Source organism: Eriocheir sinensis, chromosome 15 (assembly GCF_024679095.1).
Source record: "Eriocheir sinensis breed Jianghai 21 chromosome 15, ASM2467909v1, whole genome shotgun sequence".
Lineage (NCBI taxonomy): Eukaryota > Metazoa > Arthropoda > Malacostraca > Decapoda > Varunidae > Eriocheir > Eriocheir sinensis.
In genome coordinates this window covers 11,978,018-11,995,517 of record NC_066523.1, presented here as the reverse complement: position 1 = coordinate 11,995,517, position 17,500 = coordinate 11,978,018, and the positions used below count along the sequence as shown (strand labels likewise).

General features: G+C 44.0%; 2 protein-coding genes across 9 annotated transcripts in view; one reads left to right on the top strand and one right to left on the bottom strand.

Annotated features, from left to right (window-relative positions):
* LOC126998917 (uncharacterized) overlaps positions 1-17,500 on the bottom strand; it is a 73,459-nt gene that overhangs the window by 6,587 nt on the left and 49,372 nt on the right. For 2 of the 3 annotated variants that reach the window (XM_050861170.1, XM_050861169.1), the window contains 3 exons: positions 7,390-7,534; positions 3,344-3,487; positions 419-489 (listed from right to left, as the gene is read on the bottom strand). In XM_050861170.1, the coding sequence (XP_050717127.1) occupies positions 419-489; positions 3,344-3,487; positions 7,390-7,533 (359 nt within the window). In that variant the 5' untranslated portion in view covers position 7,534. Of the gene's footprint in view, positions 1-418; positions 490-3,343; positions 3,488-7,389; positions 7,535-8,637; positions 9,025-17,500 lie in introns of those variants that run through there. The other variant, XM_050861171.1, reaches the window with a different exon arrangement.
* The window catches only part of LOC126998914 (putative mediator of RNA polymerase II transcription subunit 12), a 39,545-nt gene continuing 33,230 nt past the window's right edge, over positions 11,186-17,500 (top strand). For 3 of the 6 annotated variants that reach the window (XM_050861159.1, XM_050861157.1, XM_050861154.1), the window contains exon 1: positions 12,272-12,435. The gene's annotated coding sequence lies outside the window, so the exon portion shown is untranslated. Of the gene's footprint in view, positions 12,165-12,271; positions 12,436-17,500 lie in introns of those variants that run through there. The other 3 variants (XM_050861156.1, XM_050861155.1, XM_050861158.1) reach the window with 3 other exon arrangements.

The window sequence follows — 17,500 nt, the reverse complement described above, 5'->3', positions numbered from 1 at the left end:
AAGCCAATATGGGTGAAAAAATAAAGGCTAAGGAGGCTCCCCATGATTCTTACAATAAAGACAACAGTGGGTTTACAATGGGAGCAAGGTTCATTCACAGGCATGCTCGGGAGGTGGTGGAGGTGGCAGACGAGAGGAAGGACAGGGGAATAAAAGACGCAAGTCAACGAAAAACAAAAGGAAGATGAATGAGGTCACACACAAGATTTATACGATGAAAACAAAGCGAGTAGAGTGGGGAAGCTAAGGAAACACATAATAACTGCTTAGAAACTTGCAGTCGAGAAAGGCGAGAGAAAAGGGTTTAAAAAAAATTTATTAATGGAAGTGGACCAAGCAAAAACACTGCGTTAAGGAAGACAAAAGAAGTGAAGGAAACGTTAATGAGGAATGCACTGATGAAGGTAAGTCTCATTACCTTGAAAATATCTCCTCCTCGCAGCGGTTCTTAGGCCGAGCAGTGGTCAACATTCTCCAGTCTATGTCAACCTGTTCAAGGTGATAAAGATGGACAACAGGTAAAAGTGACTGAAGGGAGAGAGAGAGAGAGAGAGAGAGAGAGAGAGAGAGAGAGAGAGAGAGAGAGAGAGAGAGAGAGAGAGAGAGAGAGAGAGAGAGAGAGAGAGAGAGAGAGAGAGAGAGAGAGAGAGAGAGAGAGAGAGAGAGAGAGAGAGAGAGAGAGAGAGAGAGAGAGAGAGAGAGAGAGAGAGAGAGAGAAAGAGAGATAGAGAGAGAGAGAGAGAGAGAGAGAGAGAGAGAGAGAGAGAGAGAGAGAGAGAGCAGCCACACAGACAAAAAAAAAAAGTTAAACAGAAGTACAGGCCAGTCCGTTTGAGTCCACACCAAGTAGGCTAAGGTGGTTTGCCCTTAAAATTGGAGGTTAAGTCAGTCAACAAGAGTGCTGACCAGGGAGAGAGAGAGAGAGACGGGGGGTGGGGGGTGAAGGGGGAGAGGGAGGGAGCCATGCTCCAGGCACCAAACCCACGAGTCTGTCCTCCACACACTCCTCGCCGCCAGAGTCTCGAGGCCAGGGGGCCGGCGGCGACGGGGCCTTGGATGCCCACTCTTGGTGTCTGTGGTCGCGCCTGGCCGCCGTTATGTGTGTCTGTGTGTCTGCCGCCGACGCCTCATAAAGCTTCGAATTCATTATCCTAACATAAAAAGAGGGAGAAAGATGGACAAAAAAGGCTCTGTATGTTCTATTTTTATACCGACGTAAATGATAAAAGAAGACGATCAACATGAAATGGAGTATGCTCTCTAAAAATAGTGAAAGGTTAGATAGATCGGTGGATATGTATAGCCTGTCAGAACAGAGAGAGAGAGAGAGAGAGAGAGAGAGAGAGAGAGAGAGAGAGAGAGAGAGAGAGAGAGAGAGAGAGAGAGAGAAGCACCATATAAACCACTTTTATGGCTACGTAAAGGAAATAAGGAAAAAAGAACAAACATTTGTAATTGATCTGCTCTTCTGCGTTAGGACAGTATTGATTTAACTGATATAAACAGAAAGATGAAAATACCACCCCTCGTTATGTACACGTGTCTGATAAATGTTGGTATATATGAAAGAAAGAAAGTAACGCAACCACTCATTACGACAGTGTGTGGTGATCTTGACATCCTTCACCTAAGAGAGCTGAAGAAATTATGTAAGAAAATAAATCATACACTCCCATTTTTGCCGAATCGTGTATAAATATTGAGCAGTCTTGTTATATGAAATATATTAGTTTAATAACCCCTCATTATAAGCAACTAAGTGTGATGAAAGAATATATATATATATATATATATATATATATATATATATATATATATATATATATATATATATATATATATATATATATATATATGGGGCGGCGGTGGCTGAGTGGTTAGCGTGCCGGCGGTGCGTCCAGGAGGACGCGTGTTTGAGTCCTGACCGCCGACACAGTTGGGATTTTTCAGTTACCGCCGAGTGGTCTAAGAATACCCACATGCTGTCCTGAAAACCACCTATAAACCCGGACTCTGGCTTCTCTCTCAAGAAAGGGTCAAAGATGAGCTCGGGGGGCAGCATGAGCCGAGCAAGACGGCACTTCTATAAACACTTGCCTGCGCCACAACGGGCTTGGGCTGACCATCATTCTCCACCAAGAAAGCCTACCAGCGCCATAGGCCGAAACGTATATATATATATATATATATATATATATATATATATATAGAGAGAGAGAGAGAGAGAGAGAGAGAGAGAGAGAGAGAGAGAGAGAGAGAGAGAGAGAGAGAGAGAGAGAGAGAGAGAGAGAGAGAGAGAGAGAGAGAGAGAGAGAGAGAGAGAGAGAGAGAGAGAGAGAGAGAGAGAGAGAGAGAGAGAGAGAGAGAGAAAAACAACCAACACTTGTTTTGAAACCGAGTGATGAACTTGGCATATTTAATTTACAAGAACTAGAAAAAAAGACGGAAATCGAGCACCACCACTTCTATCGAATCTTATAAACATGATAAAAACATCCTCGCCGTCCGGGCTACAAACATCATGAAGTTCGGGAAGAAGGAACCCAGCACCACCACTTACAGCGAGGCGTGTGAATTGATGAGCCCGCCACCGTGTGCGCTACATAATGATAGATTCTAGACGAAGAAAGAGATCCTGCACCATTTTTATTTAATGGTACGAATCGCATGAGCAGAATTTAGAGATAAAAGGGAAAATAGCATAACGCTTTCTACACACTGCATGATGAAGATAATAAAGTTTAGAGGAAAAAGGAAAACAGTATAACACCTTCTACACAGTGAACGATGTAGATGATAAAGGTTGGAGAGAAAAAAGAAAAGCAGAATACCGTCTTCTACACAGTGCATGATGTAGATAATAAAGGTTAGAGCGAAAAAATAAAAGCAAAATAACGCCTTCAACACAGTGCACGATGAAGATAATAAAGTTAAAAGAGAAAGATAAAAGCAGAATAACGCCTTCTGCACAGTGCACGATGAAGATAATAAAGTTAACAGAGAAAAAAGAAAAGCAGAGTACCGTCTTCTACACAGTGCACGACGAAGATAATAAAGTTAAGAGAGAAAAATAAAAGCAGAATGAAGTTTAGAAAAAAAAGGAAAGCATGCACAACTTATAAATCTTCATGAATCGTGTGAAGAATGGTGTAAACAAGGATATTAAGGTTAGAAAATAATACAAGCATGCACTATCACTTGTAACGGGTCGTGTTGATGGGATGACAAACCCCCGCAATGTACATGACAAATAATAAGTTTAGAATCACGTGTAAAAGTAAGGCGGGGACCCATCGCAAGTAGGTTAAACAAACATGAAGAGGCGAGGGAAGGAGTGGCTGACCTCGTAGAATTCGTCCATGTTGAGTCCCCGCATGGAGGGGGGGAGAGGGTCTGCGTAGGTGGCCTGGGGGGGCTCCTCGCTGCCCCTGCCCTGGGAGGTCCTCCAGCCCCCCGGTCCCTCCCCCATCACGTCTCCCGGCCGCACCTGCTCGACGTCAACACATCAGCCTCAGCACTGGGTCCTTGGTGGTGCACACACACACACACACACACGTACTTATATATTTTTTTCTATCGCCAGTACCACCATTACCAACACAATTACTACTGCTACTACATCTATTACTACTATTGTTGCTACTGCTACTACTACTACTATTACTACTACTACTATTACTACTGCTACTACTACTACTACTACAACTACAACTCCTCCTACTACTATTACTCTTCCTTCTCCTCCTCTTCCTCCTCCTACTACAACTACTACTATTACTTCTACTAATACTACTTTTTTTTTCTTTTTTTTTTACGTCTTCGCATAGAGCGCCGGCAAGCTTTCTTCAGGGGCCTGGTGGTCGCCCCAAGTCCGTCATGGCACGGGCAATTTTTATAGTGGCGCCATTTATGCTTCTACTACTGTTCCTATTAGTGTTACAAATTTTAATCCAAGTATTTTTCTATGGTCATTAATAAAACTGACAATGTGAGTTTCTGCAAGTCTTGAGAAAATCGAGGAGAAAATATATAAACACCCAGTATCTTTTTACTGAACTAACTAGCCAACTAATTTTCTGGCTAATAACAACAATACAAAACAAATAAACAAGCAAACAAACTAATTATGGAAGGAACGTTCTTTATATAACTAATTGATAAACCAGTCAACAACCAAACAAACAACACACAAAAAACACAAACTAACTAACTAATAACTAACCAACCAACTAATTAACTACCTATTTTTTTTACCCACTTACCTTCCTTCCCACCTACCTACATATATACATACCTATCTAGTATCTACCTACCTACTTATCTACCCACTTAACTAACTAACTAACTAATTAATTAACTTTCTAAATACCCAAGCAATTCGTGAACTAAATGTCTCGGTCAAATAAATCACTTAAGTAAGAAGGACCAAACGAACAAACGAAAGACAGAGAGAAAGTAAGAAAGAAAGGAAGAAACACAAACAAACAAACAAACAAACAAATAACCTCTCCAATAAACGAGGAAGGAAGGAAAGAGCTAGTAAATATCCAAACGTGAGGCGCAAATTATAGACTAAACATAAACAGACAAGCAGACAGATATTCACAGGCAGCTAAGAATAACACAGGGACGGAGACGAACGCACACAGTCTAAATAAACGCCTTGAACCCAGAGACACAAACAGCCATATTACACAGCACAAACACAAACAACCGCACGAATGAGTGAGTACTTGACCTTAAAAACAAACAAACAAGAAGTACTAAGTCATACACCCCACCCACCCACCTACCCATCCACACACCCACACACAACCACGCATACAGCTGGGTGTAGGAAAATCAGTCAGCACCCAACCCATAACCTTAATTTAAAGCGAATAGCCTTCTTGGATTCCCGCGCGTTCGTGTTTAGAGGACAAGGAGAACAACCGCGGAGGCCTTGTGATAAGTGCGATTTCTTGCAGACATCAGCAGAGGTTAGAAGCTCTGTAAATTAGTGATGACAGGTTACTGGTTTACAGAAGCTGCCTTGCGAGGGCCGACTGACCTCCTGCAGACTCCCGATTTCCGTGTGTCCTCGCGTCCTTTAATGAAGTTCTTGTTTGTCTTCCCTGTCGATCTTGGATAAGTGTAGTAGTGGTGATGATGTATAATAATAAAAATAATAATAATAATAATAATAATAATAATAATAATAATAATAATAATAATAATAATAATAATAATAATAATAATAATAATAATAATAATAATAATAATAATAATAATAATAATAATAATAATAATAATAATAATAATAATAATAATAATAATAATAATAATAATAAAAACAAAAATAATAATAACAAAATTGTAATAATGATAGCAATAATTCTAACGACATGGCACTATTTTTCTATGCATCCAAAAATTCCCTCCAACTGTAATAAATTAGTAACTACGTATACGATCGCGTCTGCCGCTCGCGTTCCATCCCAAACGAAAGCATAAGTGAGTGCCTAATTAATTACCGGGCAGCGCGCACCTCGGGACGTTCTCCTTGGTGCCCGTCACGTGGCGATAAGCAATGAGTAATAAAAGGCTTGATAAACCTTTCGGGCCATGTTATCTTATCTCGAGCTTCCGTAGACACAAATCTGGAGCAATACAGATCGTTCCGAGAATCATGTGACGTCTCGCACAGTTAGTGTTAATCACAGGTGGTTTAACTTACACCTGTAGACCTTTAACTGACAAACAGGCGTATTTATCCTTTGAATACGAGAAATACGTGGTTGTAGTTCATAAGCAAGATATCTAATAATAAATATAAGCGTGTTTGCTAATTAAATCTCAAGTTTTTTTTCTGGAAGCAGCGGGTTACGGGAACTTTCTTTAGCCTTTGGTCTGTATCTTTTCACATATAAAGGTGAGTTCACTACTTACGTTAACAACTGAACTAACAAATGTATGTGCAATGATGATATATGAATAATATGAGACTATATTGCATAAGTTTAACATAAAAACTAACTAATAATATATTTTATCTGAATACATATGATGAGAGATTACAATAGGCGCACCTAACATCACCAATAGTGGGGTACGAACTTGGTGCAGGGACTGTTTATGTGCCTCGAGTGGCGGTAGTGGGCTAGAGTAGCCTATCCGGATTTTTGTTTTTATTTATAAATGATCCATGAGACATCCTGGAGTTAAATCAAAGTATGTGCTTATCTTTGTATTCATTCATACACACACTGGTCATATTTCTATGGTGTCTGATTCACTTAACTGAGTGAAATTCTATTGTGATAAACAGTCACAAAGTCGTGTCACTAGTAAAATTGAAAGTAGTAATATAAGTTTTGCCTGCAGGAAATATACACAAATAGATAAATATGAAAGCTCACGAAATCACAATAAGTGACATCACCTGCTTTGCGCAGTAAAAATATGCTTATTTAAGGTATCTGATACCCGCAAAACGGGGTGCGCTGCTGCCTCGGGCCACAGTTGTCGTATAAAATATGAACGTATTTTCATATTATTGTTCTGTTGTTTATTCAATGTTCTGTTCAAGAAAAAGAATACTCATAATTTTAGTTAGTTTTTGGTTATAAGGATTCTTTACGAAATACAATTATAACATTACCGCCTATAAGTTAGGAAACGTACTGAATCCTCGATCGGCTATGATAATATTAGGTGCGCCTATTAAGTTCGCTTCCTAACTTTCTTAACTGCTCACTGGTGTACAGAAAGCTCCTGCCTGCGATCAAGAAAGATTAAAGATTAGTCTACGGGGCACACACTCCATATATCCCTTTCGTGGGGTCGCGATGTGTGTGTGTGTGTGTGTGTGTGTGTGTGTGTGTGTGTGTGTGTGCATGCATGTGTGTGTGTGTGTGTGTGTGTGTGTGTGTGTGTGTGTGTGTGTGTGTGTGTGTGTGTGTATTGCTGCCGGTGTGTTAATTAATTTCACCATAAAAATGAAAATGAGGTAATGTTCTCTCTCTCTCTCTCTCTCTCTCTCTCTCTCTCTCTCTCTCTCTCTCTCTCTCTCTCTCTCTCTCTCTCTCTCTCTCAAGACGAATCTGTTCTCACTTTCGCCTCAATATAATAAAAAAAAGGTTTAATGATGGCATTGTCGATATAAGCGCATCTTTCAGAGTTGCAGACTTTGTATATTGACTGCTGACAGATTCTTTCCGGCGTTCAAATTTGATAAAAAAATGTCAAAGTATATTGGTAAAAACCCTTATATATAATTTCCTGTAGTTCTATTTGATTCCCTTGCTTAGTGTTCGTTTACCCCCGCTTCCCTCTAACCCTTAAGTTCCAGCCCTTCACAAAGATGTTCAATCTGTTTCAATCACATGTTACCGAGTTTCTCCGCCTTACCTTCTCGGGGCGAATTTTGTACTCCGGGACTTTTTCGTAGGCCTTGTCGAAGTCTTCCTTACACTTGATCTTGGTTCGGAAGAGGTCGAGTGCCTGCGGTGGCGGCTTCACCACCGTCAGCATGTCCTCCAGCTTGATCGACATCCTGTAAGACACGCAAACACGTCATTGACAGAGTCACGTCCTCGTGTCTGCAGGGCTGCCGGTTGCTTTGTTCATTGTGAGCGCTTCCATGAAGAGGGAAACCAAGAGAAGACTTTCAGGGACTTGGCCAGCTGCCAGCGGTGGGGCTGCATCATGGGAAGCGTGTGTGTGTGTGTGTGTGTGTGTGTGTTTGTGTGTGTTAGTCTGTTTGTTTGTCTATCTGTCGGTTTACATAGATAGATAAATAAAGATAGATACGTACATATATACATTTTATATATATATATATATCTATATATATATATATATATATAGATATATATATATATATATATATATATATATATATATATATATGTATGTAGCTATAATTACTTCTCATTGCTTACAGGTAAAGTTGGGGTATACATTAAACTGTGTAGTCTCGGTATTTATCTCCGTCCCATTGGCCCTCTGACCCTGTGAGGGGTAATAATCCATTACTCTGGGACTCAGGGCCAGTGTGACGTCCGGGTTACCACAGTTTACCTTCTATAGGTTACTCAATTATTGACCAGCCAAAATGTAAGGATGAACAGCTGAGTTGGCTGCACGTTGACTGCCAGGGTCGAGATTCGAACCCAGGCCCAGGAATTCGTAGTTGGGCGTGCTAACCACCACGGAGGAAAATTACTTTGCCAACCTGTATAGTGTGATAGTGTCAGTCTTTTATCCATGATCGATTCAGTTCTAGCATCGTGCAGGAGTGCTGAACTCCCCACCGATCGTAACAACTCTTTTCGTCCCCACAGAATACTTTTCAACGCCACTGTCACGTTCAGATAAATATTCATAACGTCTCCCATATCGCTACATGCTCATTTCAGACGAACACGTTATTCCACTTTTTTTTCTAATATAATAATGATGCAGTCTTGTGTTATGCGATTACTATTGTTGCTTGACTTACACACTATGGCTACACGAACTTAACCTTATGATTTGTGGTTTTAATGGACTGTATCTTCAGGCATTTACCTGAGTGATCAATTCGAATCACTAAAAACTATATAACCCAGTGATTTATAAGAAAAAAAAATCAACTTGTAAAGATAAGATAATTACTTGGCTAGTGTAGTTTCAGCGCCTCTGTGAATCTACGTGTTGCCTGCAGTCCCGCGAGATCAGTCCTGATGCACCAGCCGCCCCCCGCTGCTGCCTGGCGGGGCGGCGTGGGGCGTCACCTCCCGCGCCCCTTGTGTCTGTGGCCCTTACGTGGCGGTGCTCGGTTCTCCATCCAGCCCTAGGCTTGCAGGGGCATGGATGTGGACAGCACCAGGACCTCCGGACGCACCTACAACAGGGAGTCAGACCAGCGGCGCCTTCTGTGGCTGCTGTGGCAGTCTTGAAGGTACGGGCGGCGTCCCTAGCAACACCCTAGCAACGGCGGGAGGCGGGGAGAGCGGCCCGGCTTAGGCGATGATCCACCTGCTACAGAGCGGCGAATTCCTTAACATTCTTGAGCCTGCACGCGAATGCTACTCCCCGTTGTACTACATGCTAATCTCCCTTGCTAATGCTCGATATTCTCATACACTTCAGTACCAGGATGGGCTCGGGGGGTGGAGTTGTGGGAGGGGCGTGTGGAATGGAAATCAGTGTAGTATCTCAAGAGAAGCATAAGAAGAAAAAAGGCATGTACAGTGACCTCCTGTATGGGAGATTCGGCATGCAACTCTTCCTTCCCTTTGTCTGATATCTGTAAACACCCGAGCACTGATTACATGTACGGTATGAGTATGTGACTGACGCTGTGCTGGGGGAATTGCCAATCAGAAGGAAATAGGGGGTGTATAGAGAGCTCTTACGTGGGGAAACGACGTATAACCATATAATAATTGCAGAAGGGACGGTTGGAGCTGCAGGTGTAAATCGTAGAGAAGGAGAGGCACGCTAATCTATCAAAGGGGCGAATGAGGGGAGGGGGGGGGGTTTATGAGAGAGAGAGAGAGAGAGAGAGAGAGAGAGAGAGAGAGAGAGAGAGAGAGAGAGAGAGAGAGAGAGAGAGAGAGAGAGAGAGAGAGATAATTACATAGAATTACATAGAAAATCAGACCACACAGACCCCATGGTCCAGGATAGGTGGTCTGTACTTAAACCTAAGTGAATCTCCACTAATCAGATGGCTCCAAAACGTTGCTTTTCTACTTTGGTTAATATTAAGTTCAAGGGAGTGACGGTCGAGCTTGTTTTTAAAGGAGTCAATCGTGTTACACTGGATCACTGACGGTGGGAGCTTATTCCATTCTCGCACTACAACGTTGGTGAAGAAAAATTTGGTGCAGTTTGAATTTACTTGTCGACATTTGAGTTTTATGCCATTGTTCCTCATTCGCAAAGTGTCATCGATCATAAACAATTTTGTTCAATCTACATTCGTGAAACCATTAAGTATTTTAAAACATTCGATCGGTTTTCCTCGGAGGCGACGTTTCTCAAGTGAGAACATGTTAAGGGTGGAAAGCCTTTCTTCGTAGGATTTGTTGCGCAAGGAAGGGATAATTTTTGTTGCCCGACGCTGAACACCTAATTTAGCAATGTCCTTTGCATGGTGTGAAGACCAAAACTGTACCGCATATTCCAAGTGGGGTCTGGCTAAACTATTGTAAAGCGGATCGTATTACATCTTTATTCTTGAATATAAAGTTTCTTTTAATGAAGCCCAACATTCTGTTCGCTTTATTTGCTGCATCGATGAATTGATGTGAGAGAGAGAGAGAGAGAGAGAGAGAGAGAGAGAGAGAGAGAGAGAGAGAGAGAGAGAGAGAGAGCAAACGAAAGAGAAAGAGCGCAACCCTGACCTGCCCAAATTTGCTGCTGCTTGAAAAATGGGAAGGAGAGGTGAGAGTCGGACTTTGGTAATTTTGCGCAAACCCCCTTGGCCGTACCTTTGCCTGAGCCCGCAGCGCCAACCTGCCTGCTGCTGAAGAGAGGCAGAGTAATTTATTCATAGCGTTGGCAGGTGTGAGGGTGAGGATAGAAGTAAAGAAGTGAGGGAGGGAGGGTAGGGCGTAGGCGGAAAGGAGAGGAGAAAGGGAAGGTGGAGGGAAGGACGCAGAGAGAGCATGCACGTCAGTATACAAAGGTAAGGGGGAAAGGTGTATACATGTTGATTAATACCGAACAATACAGACGCTTCATTAGTGCAGGAGGATATCAAACGGACAAACAGACAGGTGGATAGGTGTGTGAGGGGACAATTTATCATAACAGACGCCATGTGCACCTAGATCAATGTAATAACCGCTCAGGCATGCAAACAGGTAGCCAGGAAGGTGTGGTGCGTGTGCGTGTGTTTGAGAGTATAAAATTTTAAGTCAGGTATTTTTTTTATCAGTATGTGTGTGTGTGTGTGTGTGTGTGTGTGTGTGTGTGTGTGTGTGTAGAGTTCCTCTCATTAATTCGGCGAAAACCTGCGTGGGATGGCGGGGAGAGAGAGCGACTAACATTTCAACAGATTCCCGGCTAATCGTCCACCTGTGTGTGTGTGTGTGTGTGTGTGCCACGTCAACCACCTGGAAAATGTGTCACTGTCCGAGCGGTTGGCGAATGTTGGTTGCATGGTGGGTCAAGGGAAGCGGGAATGCCCACAACATTCAAGATTTTCGCGTGTGTGTGTGTGTGGCCGAAAGTCTGCTTCAGGCGGCGAGGTGAAGGGGAGGATGTTTACTCGGACCCTCGATGGTAAGGCGAGACCCTCAGCCGAGACTGATACCTGGGCGTGAGTCATCGTCAGGCATTTTCCCTGAGTCATGTTCCTCCCGGTGCTCGCTCGCACGTCCCCTCGTCTCCCCTTGGCACTGGCCACGCCCACCTGCACGTCGCCCACCACCGCTACCTGTACACCTCTATTTTATTGTTGGTTGCCATGGGTAATGTGGCTCTCTGGTTTGGCCGCCGCCACGCCTGGGAGTGACATATATAACCGGCCGTCGAGGGATACAGATTTCATGATCAATACGCGCCACAAGACCCGGCTGTGAATGTTGCCAGTTTCTTTGTTATTTTTGCTGGATTACTTAAGAGGTACACGCGCTGGGGTAAAGTCGACCACGCCGACAGCCTCAAGTCTACAGTGCCGAGGAGGATGGGCCTGAGGCAGGCATAGTACGTTTCAGTAATGCAACAATAAATCCTGGATGGACCCGGCATGGCCCCGGCGGCCCGCCACGCACCGGCGCAGTCATGAACCTCCCGGATATTCCCCTTCTTTAGGGAAATTCCGACAGTCTTGTCCCTAGATGATAAGGCATATTTGAGTGTCTTTTTACATGTGTATAATGGTATTACACAAGTATTTAAAAATCACCATAGGGTGGATTCTGACAGAAAAAAACAAAAAAGATAATGGGCCAAAGAGGGGAAACTGGCAGCACAGCTACATTTTGCGGCAGAACGGAAGTGCAGAAGTGCCGACAGACACGGATACGGTATTAGAGTAGAAAGAGGATCTTTACCCGGAGAACACCTGCTTACTTTCCCTCTCAAGAAGCAAGTAAAAGAAACAAACCGATAAGTCTGTGAAGCCCTAGTGTATCATACCCGCCCCTGTGCACAGGTTCACCATTCACGTGCAGGTGTGCTCGTGGCAGGTGAGTGATGCATGCCTTTACTTTTGGACAACGGTGAAGTGTTTAATTTCAACTATTAATAAGTTTCCCTTCCCCTTGCATAGCTTACTGCTTTTTCACAATTTGTGTTACAATGTCGAGTGGGCCAGCGCTGCGTGGGCTAGGGGAAACAGACGTGCACATGGCCCTCTTTTTCCCCAGAATTCGCCGCCTTCCCGGCAGCAGTGTGTCTCCAGCTCTGGCTGTGTCAAGGTGCATTTCTTGGAGTTTTAGAAGAGCTTGTCTGCTTCAGGTACTTAATCTGTTTCATTACGTCTCTACAATGAGTGTGCAGGGCGGAGGGCGTGGTGTGGTGGGTGCGTGGGGCGACATGCGCTGTTCCTGAGAGGTTCACGAACCTTGCCACATAATGGTGCCGGTTAAGGGCCCTTCACACCGCCACACTCAGTGGTAGCCTCCAGATACACTTGCTTCCCTGAGTGTTGTTCAGGTCAATGACGTGGTTCAAGTCACGAGGGGAGCAAGCGGCGGCCCTGACATCACTGGAAACCTTGTCGTGTCATGGCATGAGTCGATGGCCTGCACTCTGACAGACACGTTGCCCGCTGCCTGGAGTGCATATAACATGATTATGCATAATGTAGATCATGGAAAATAAAAAAAAAGAATGTCAACAATAGCATCAGCAGTGTTGATGTCTTGCAAACATTGCATTATACGTGTAGCCTTAACGTGTTTTCAGTACTTGTCTACACTATTGTTATGTAGATATGTTGAAGCTGTAAAGCACCTCTGGTGCTTGCATGTACACAGACAAGTTATAAAAGGCTGAATACTCTCTCTCTCTCTCTCTCTCTCTCTCTCTCTCTCTCTCTCTCTCTCTCTCTCTCCCCCCGCTGTCAGTCCTGTCATTCTGTTAACTGATGTGAGTTTTTTCTTGTGGCAGCCACCTGAAGGGAGTCTTTTGTCAGTCTGACACCTGCGATGTCAAGTAAACTTACCTTAGGTAAAGTGACAACACTCGGACGATGGGGATCAGGGTGGGGAAAGGACGCATCTCTCTCTCTCTCTCTCTCTCTCTCTCTCTCTCTCTCTCTCTCTCCCCTTACGTAACGCCTCACAGTATCCTTGTGTATCCTCCTCTCGAATACGCGCAATAAAAATGTTGCACCGCGATTCAGACGCGACCACTGGCAGGCATAAAAATATTTCATCGGAAGCCTTCGTGGTATTCTGAAGTCAATAGTCAAGTGTTTACCTCCTTCAGCTACACCAAGACTCTCCTGGATTTCTTACTTTGCTCCCCGGGCTCGTCGGGGAGGTTGGAACAAGGGCTCATTCTCAGTCACTCCAGAGCGGGAAAGAGAAAAGAGAAAGGTTGCGGATAGCACGGGAAAAGTGAGAGCATACGAGAAAGGTGACAATAGTATTATTTTCTAGTCTAACGAAGCATTCCTCATAGCAACGTCTATCAACCCCGCGTATCAGGATGGCCACACCCTATACTTAATATCCCCTCTGACCATTATTCAACCCCAGCAAGGAGTCGTCAAACATCTAAGGGCAGCATAACCCTCAATTAAGCCAGCTAAAGTGATCCAATCTCCAGCTAATAGCAGGGTTGATACAAAAACTTTCCCCTCGCGAGAAACATGATTATGCATTAGCGCCCCGTGCAGGTGGCTGTTGCTGGGCGGGGCCGAGATACACGGACGATACGAGACCAGTGTCCGTTACTGCTGTAGCCAAGGATTCTATGTCGGTACTCTCAGACGCTTCCGCCTCTCACATCAACTAGTTACAAAGGCTGCAAAAGAGATTAGTCGGGTTCTCATGAGGGTGTTTCACGTTCATGGCACAGAAGGCTTGTCAAACTATCATCAGGCTCATAAAACTACTCACGGAAATACCCACAACCTCTACGAAAGCCTTATGAAATGTGGGTGTGTAAGCCCGAAATGTTTGAGAATACGAGTCTAAACTAAGTGACTGAAGTCCATCATCGGCACACAAACCTCTATAACAAAATTCGATCTCATTTTTTGGCTTTTTTTTCACAAGAACAGCATTTTGAGGACTTTTTTTTATACTTGTTTGACTTATTTTTTTGTTTCTTTTTGGCCTGGCACGAAGGGGGTGAAAAAAGCGAAATACAAAAATGCTCCGCAACACGCTGCTGGCATTGAAACAGACAGGAGAGTGCTGGTAAAAAATGATGTTTCCTTTATTGCAAAAAAAAAAAAAAAAAAAGTGGCCATGACGTGATCTTCAAATCCATCATTTCAGACGAGAGAGAGAGAGAGAGAGAGAGAGAGAGAGAGAGAGAGAGAGAGAGAGAGAGAGAATCATTACCCCCGGAAACGATGCCCCTCAATTCCCTTTAAGTTAGAATCATCCATGAGCCTGTAATTATAATCCGCGTAACCCGTCACACAAACCACCGATAATGCGAGCCATAAAGCCAGTAATTGCAGACGTTCGTTAATGGATGAAAAAAAAAAGACCATCATTATTGCAGAAAATATGCACCTCATTCTCTGTAAGTTAAATCCTCCGAGAGTCTATAATCCGTGCCATCCTTCACCAGCTGTTCTCCCCGCCATGACGAGGCTGAGGATGACGCAGCAGCAAGGGTCTCCTCCTGGTGATAAGTTGTGTTTATGAGCCATCAAAACAATCGTATTGCTTTTTAACATGACCAATCATCATTAACGTCATGTAAAGAGATTAGACGAGCGGCGGGGGAGGGAGGAGGTTGGGAGGGTAATAATCCCCCGTCCGAAAAGGGGAGGACTGTGGAGGTCTAAGAAGGGGTCACTTGAGGTCGTGGGTGTGTCATGAGGGGGGATGGCCCTGGTCCCCTGTGAACGGTTTCCCGTGTGATATTTTACCCGTAGAGTCCCCTCCCTCCTGGACATTTTCCCCTCTAAGTAGGTATATTCTCCTAATGACATTTTCCCCGTGGGTATATTTGACAGCACTGACCCATGATGACGAGACACTGGCAAGATTTATTACGAATTTAGGAGGAAAGATGATTAAATATCTTGGTCGGACTGGTTAGTTTGAATGTTGATGATCGATAGGTGTAGTAAATAAAGAAGCAGGGGGGGGGGGGAACTGGAGGAAACGTCTAGGAGGGGAAATGCTCAACAGCAAAGGAAGAAAAACACGTAGTGGTGGTGTGGGAGTGGAGGGGGGGGGAGTCTTTAAGGGAAAAGGTTCAGGTGGAGGAAATGTCCCACACTTGTAATGAGGGTGTGGAGACAGACACACAGGACGCCCACTAAGCAGCCCACATATCGAAACAATAATGGTGGACTTATCATAAAACTATACACTCGTAATATTTTCCTTACCCCCCTGTGCACCTGCCATTTCCCATTCGTGCTTTACCCTTGATGATAAAAGAAAATGAGTGTCAACAGGGGCGTGTGTGTAGGGTGGAGGGTCATCAGGTACATGCACACATCGGTCACAGTGAGTCACAAGGAGTCTAGAGAACCTTTGATCAGTTATCACGTCTCCCTCACCACCACCCACCAGCATTACGTCAAGCAAGGTCGTGCGGTACAAGTTCAAGCTCCCCTCCCCTCGCCTAAACCACCATTCCCCTCATCCCCACCACCACCACTTTGCCAGGCTAAATCTTGTGACACAGTCCTAAACGTTGCATGATTTGCGCTTTTTGCCTACATTGATAATACAGCCGTGCAAGCTTAACCTTTGACTTACAAGTGTCTAGAGCCCAGGCAGGTTGGCGGACACGGTTGAAAATTGCGGTATAGGTACAAGGTGACCCCATGTTGTAAAGGAAAGTTGTTACTTCAAACACACGCTGAACAATATCTTGCTTCAGTCACGTGATTTATTGTAACCTTGAACTAGATATATGAGTAAACAAGGCTTCTATATATAAACAGAGGCATCTATTTGGTTGGCTCTTCACCCCTGGAATGGGGCTTTCCAAAGTGATGGATGTGTTTATCGCTTATCTCTGCCGCCCGCTGAGGTCCGCGAGTGGCCTTGGCTGTCCCGTGATGAGGCGAGGCAGCCAACCACACCCACGTGAGCCTTGTGGTCATCGTTACGACTTCAGATACGGCCTCTGATGGTCTTTTTATAGCATTAAGGAAAGAAGACGCCTTCCACTTAGAGGCTGACATTCATTTTTTTCAGATCGATATGAAACTTGGTATGTAAATGTCTTAGTAGGCAAAGTCGAAATCCTTTAATTGAAATGCCAGCACAAAATTGAAATGAAACAACTGAAATCACAAAAAAAGGCCAAATCAATGTTAGATAATTAAACCAAGAACAAAATTAGAAACATAATTGAAAGGTAAATTCCATGGTTTTGTTTTAAATCTTGAGAACACTTCAAGTCAAAGACCTCCATGAAACGGAAACAAAACCCGGACCCAATCATATTTTGAATCCGGTCACCGGAACCTTAATCAAAGCTTCGTAAATTAAGGGCCGCGAGCCCCTTGCGCGAGCCAACGCCGCAGCCAAAGCAGCGACTCCAACAATGCGGTGCATCAGGCCGAGTGAGCCCTCAGCCCTGACCTGCACCGTGCATACAGTACACAGGAGTGAATGATAAGATGTCTGAAAAAAAAAGGGTGCAGTGGCTCCCTAAATGACAGGCCACTATATTAACGGCATACGTAGCAGAAAATTAGCGAATACGATTATACGAGAGAAAGAGACGTAGCTTACTGACGGCCCATGCTTTAGGGCAGTGGTTCCCAAACTGGGGGGCGCGCCCCCGAGCTGGATAGAAGGGGGGCGTGACTCCGTCTGCCAAAAGTTGCAGTTTTGCTAGAAATCAATACACACACACACACACACATGAAGGAGTAACACTGAATCATCCTCACGTGAGTCTCTCTCTCTCTCTCTCTCTCTCTCTCTCTCTCTCTCTCTCTCTCTCTCTCTCTCTCTCTCTCTCTCTCTCTCTCTCTATATATATATATATATATATGTCTATCTATATCTATCTATCTATCTATCTATCTATCTATCTATCTATCTATCTATCTATATCTATATATATATATATATATATATATATATATATATATATATATATATATATATATATATTTTTTTTTTTTTTGGTCGCTGCCTGTTGCGCCGGTAGGCATCTTCCTGGTGGGGCGTGATGGTCGGCCCAAGGCTTCTTCCAGGTGGGGCCTGATGGTCGGCCCAGCCCGTTCTGGCGCAGGCGAGTGTTTATAGTGGCGCCATCTTGCATTGGCTCATGCTGCCCCCAGGAACTCGTTCTTGATTCGCTTGGACGGCTTCCTCTAGAGTTCGGACTGATGGGTGGTCTTCAGGACAGCATGTGGGTA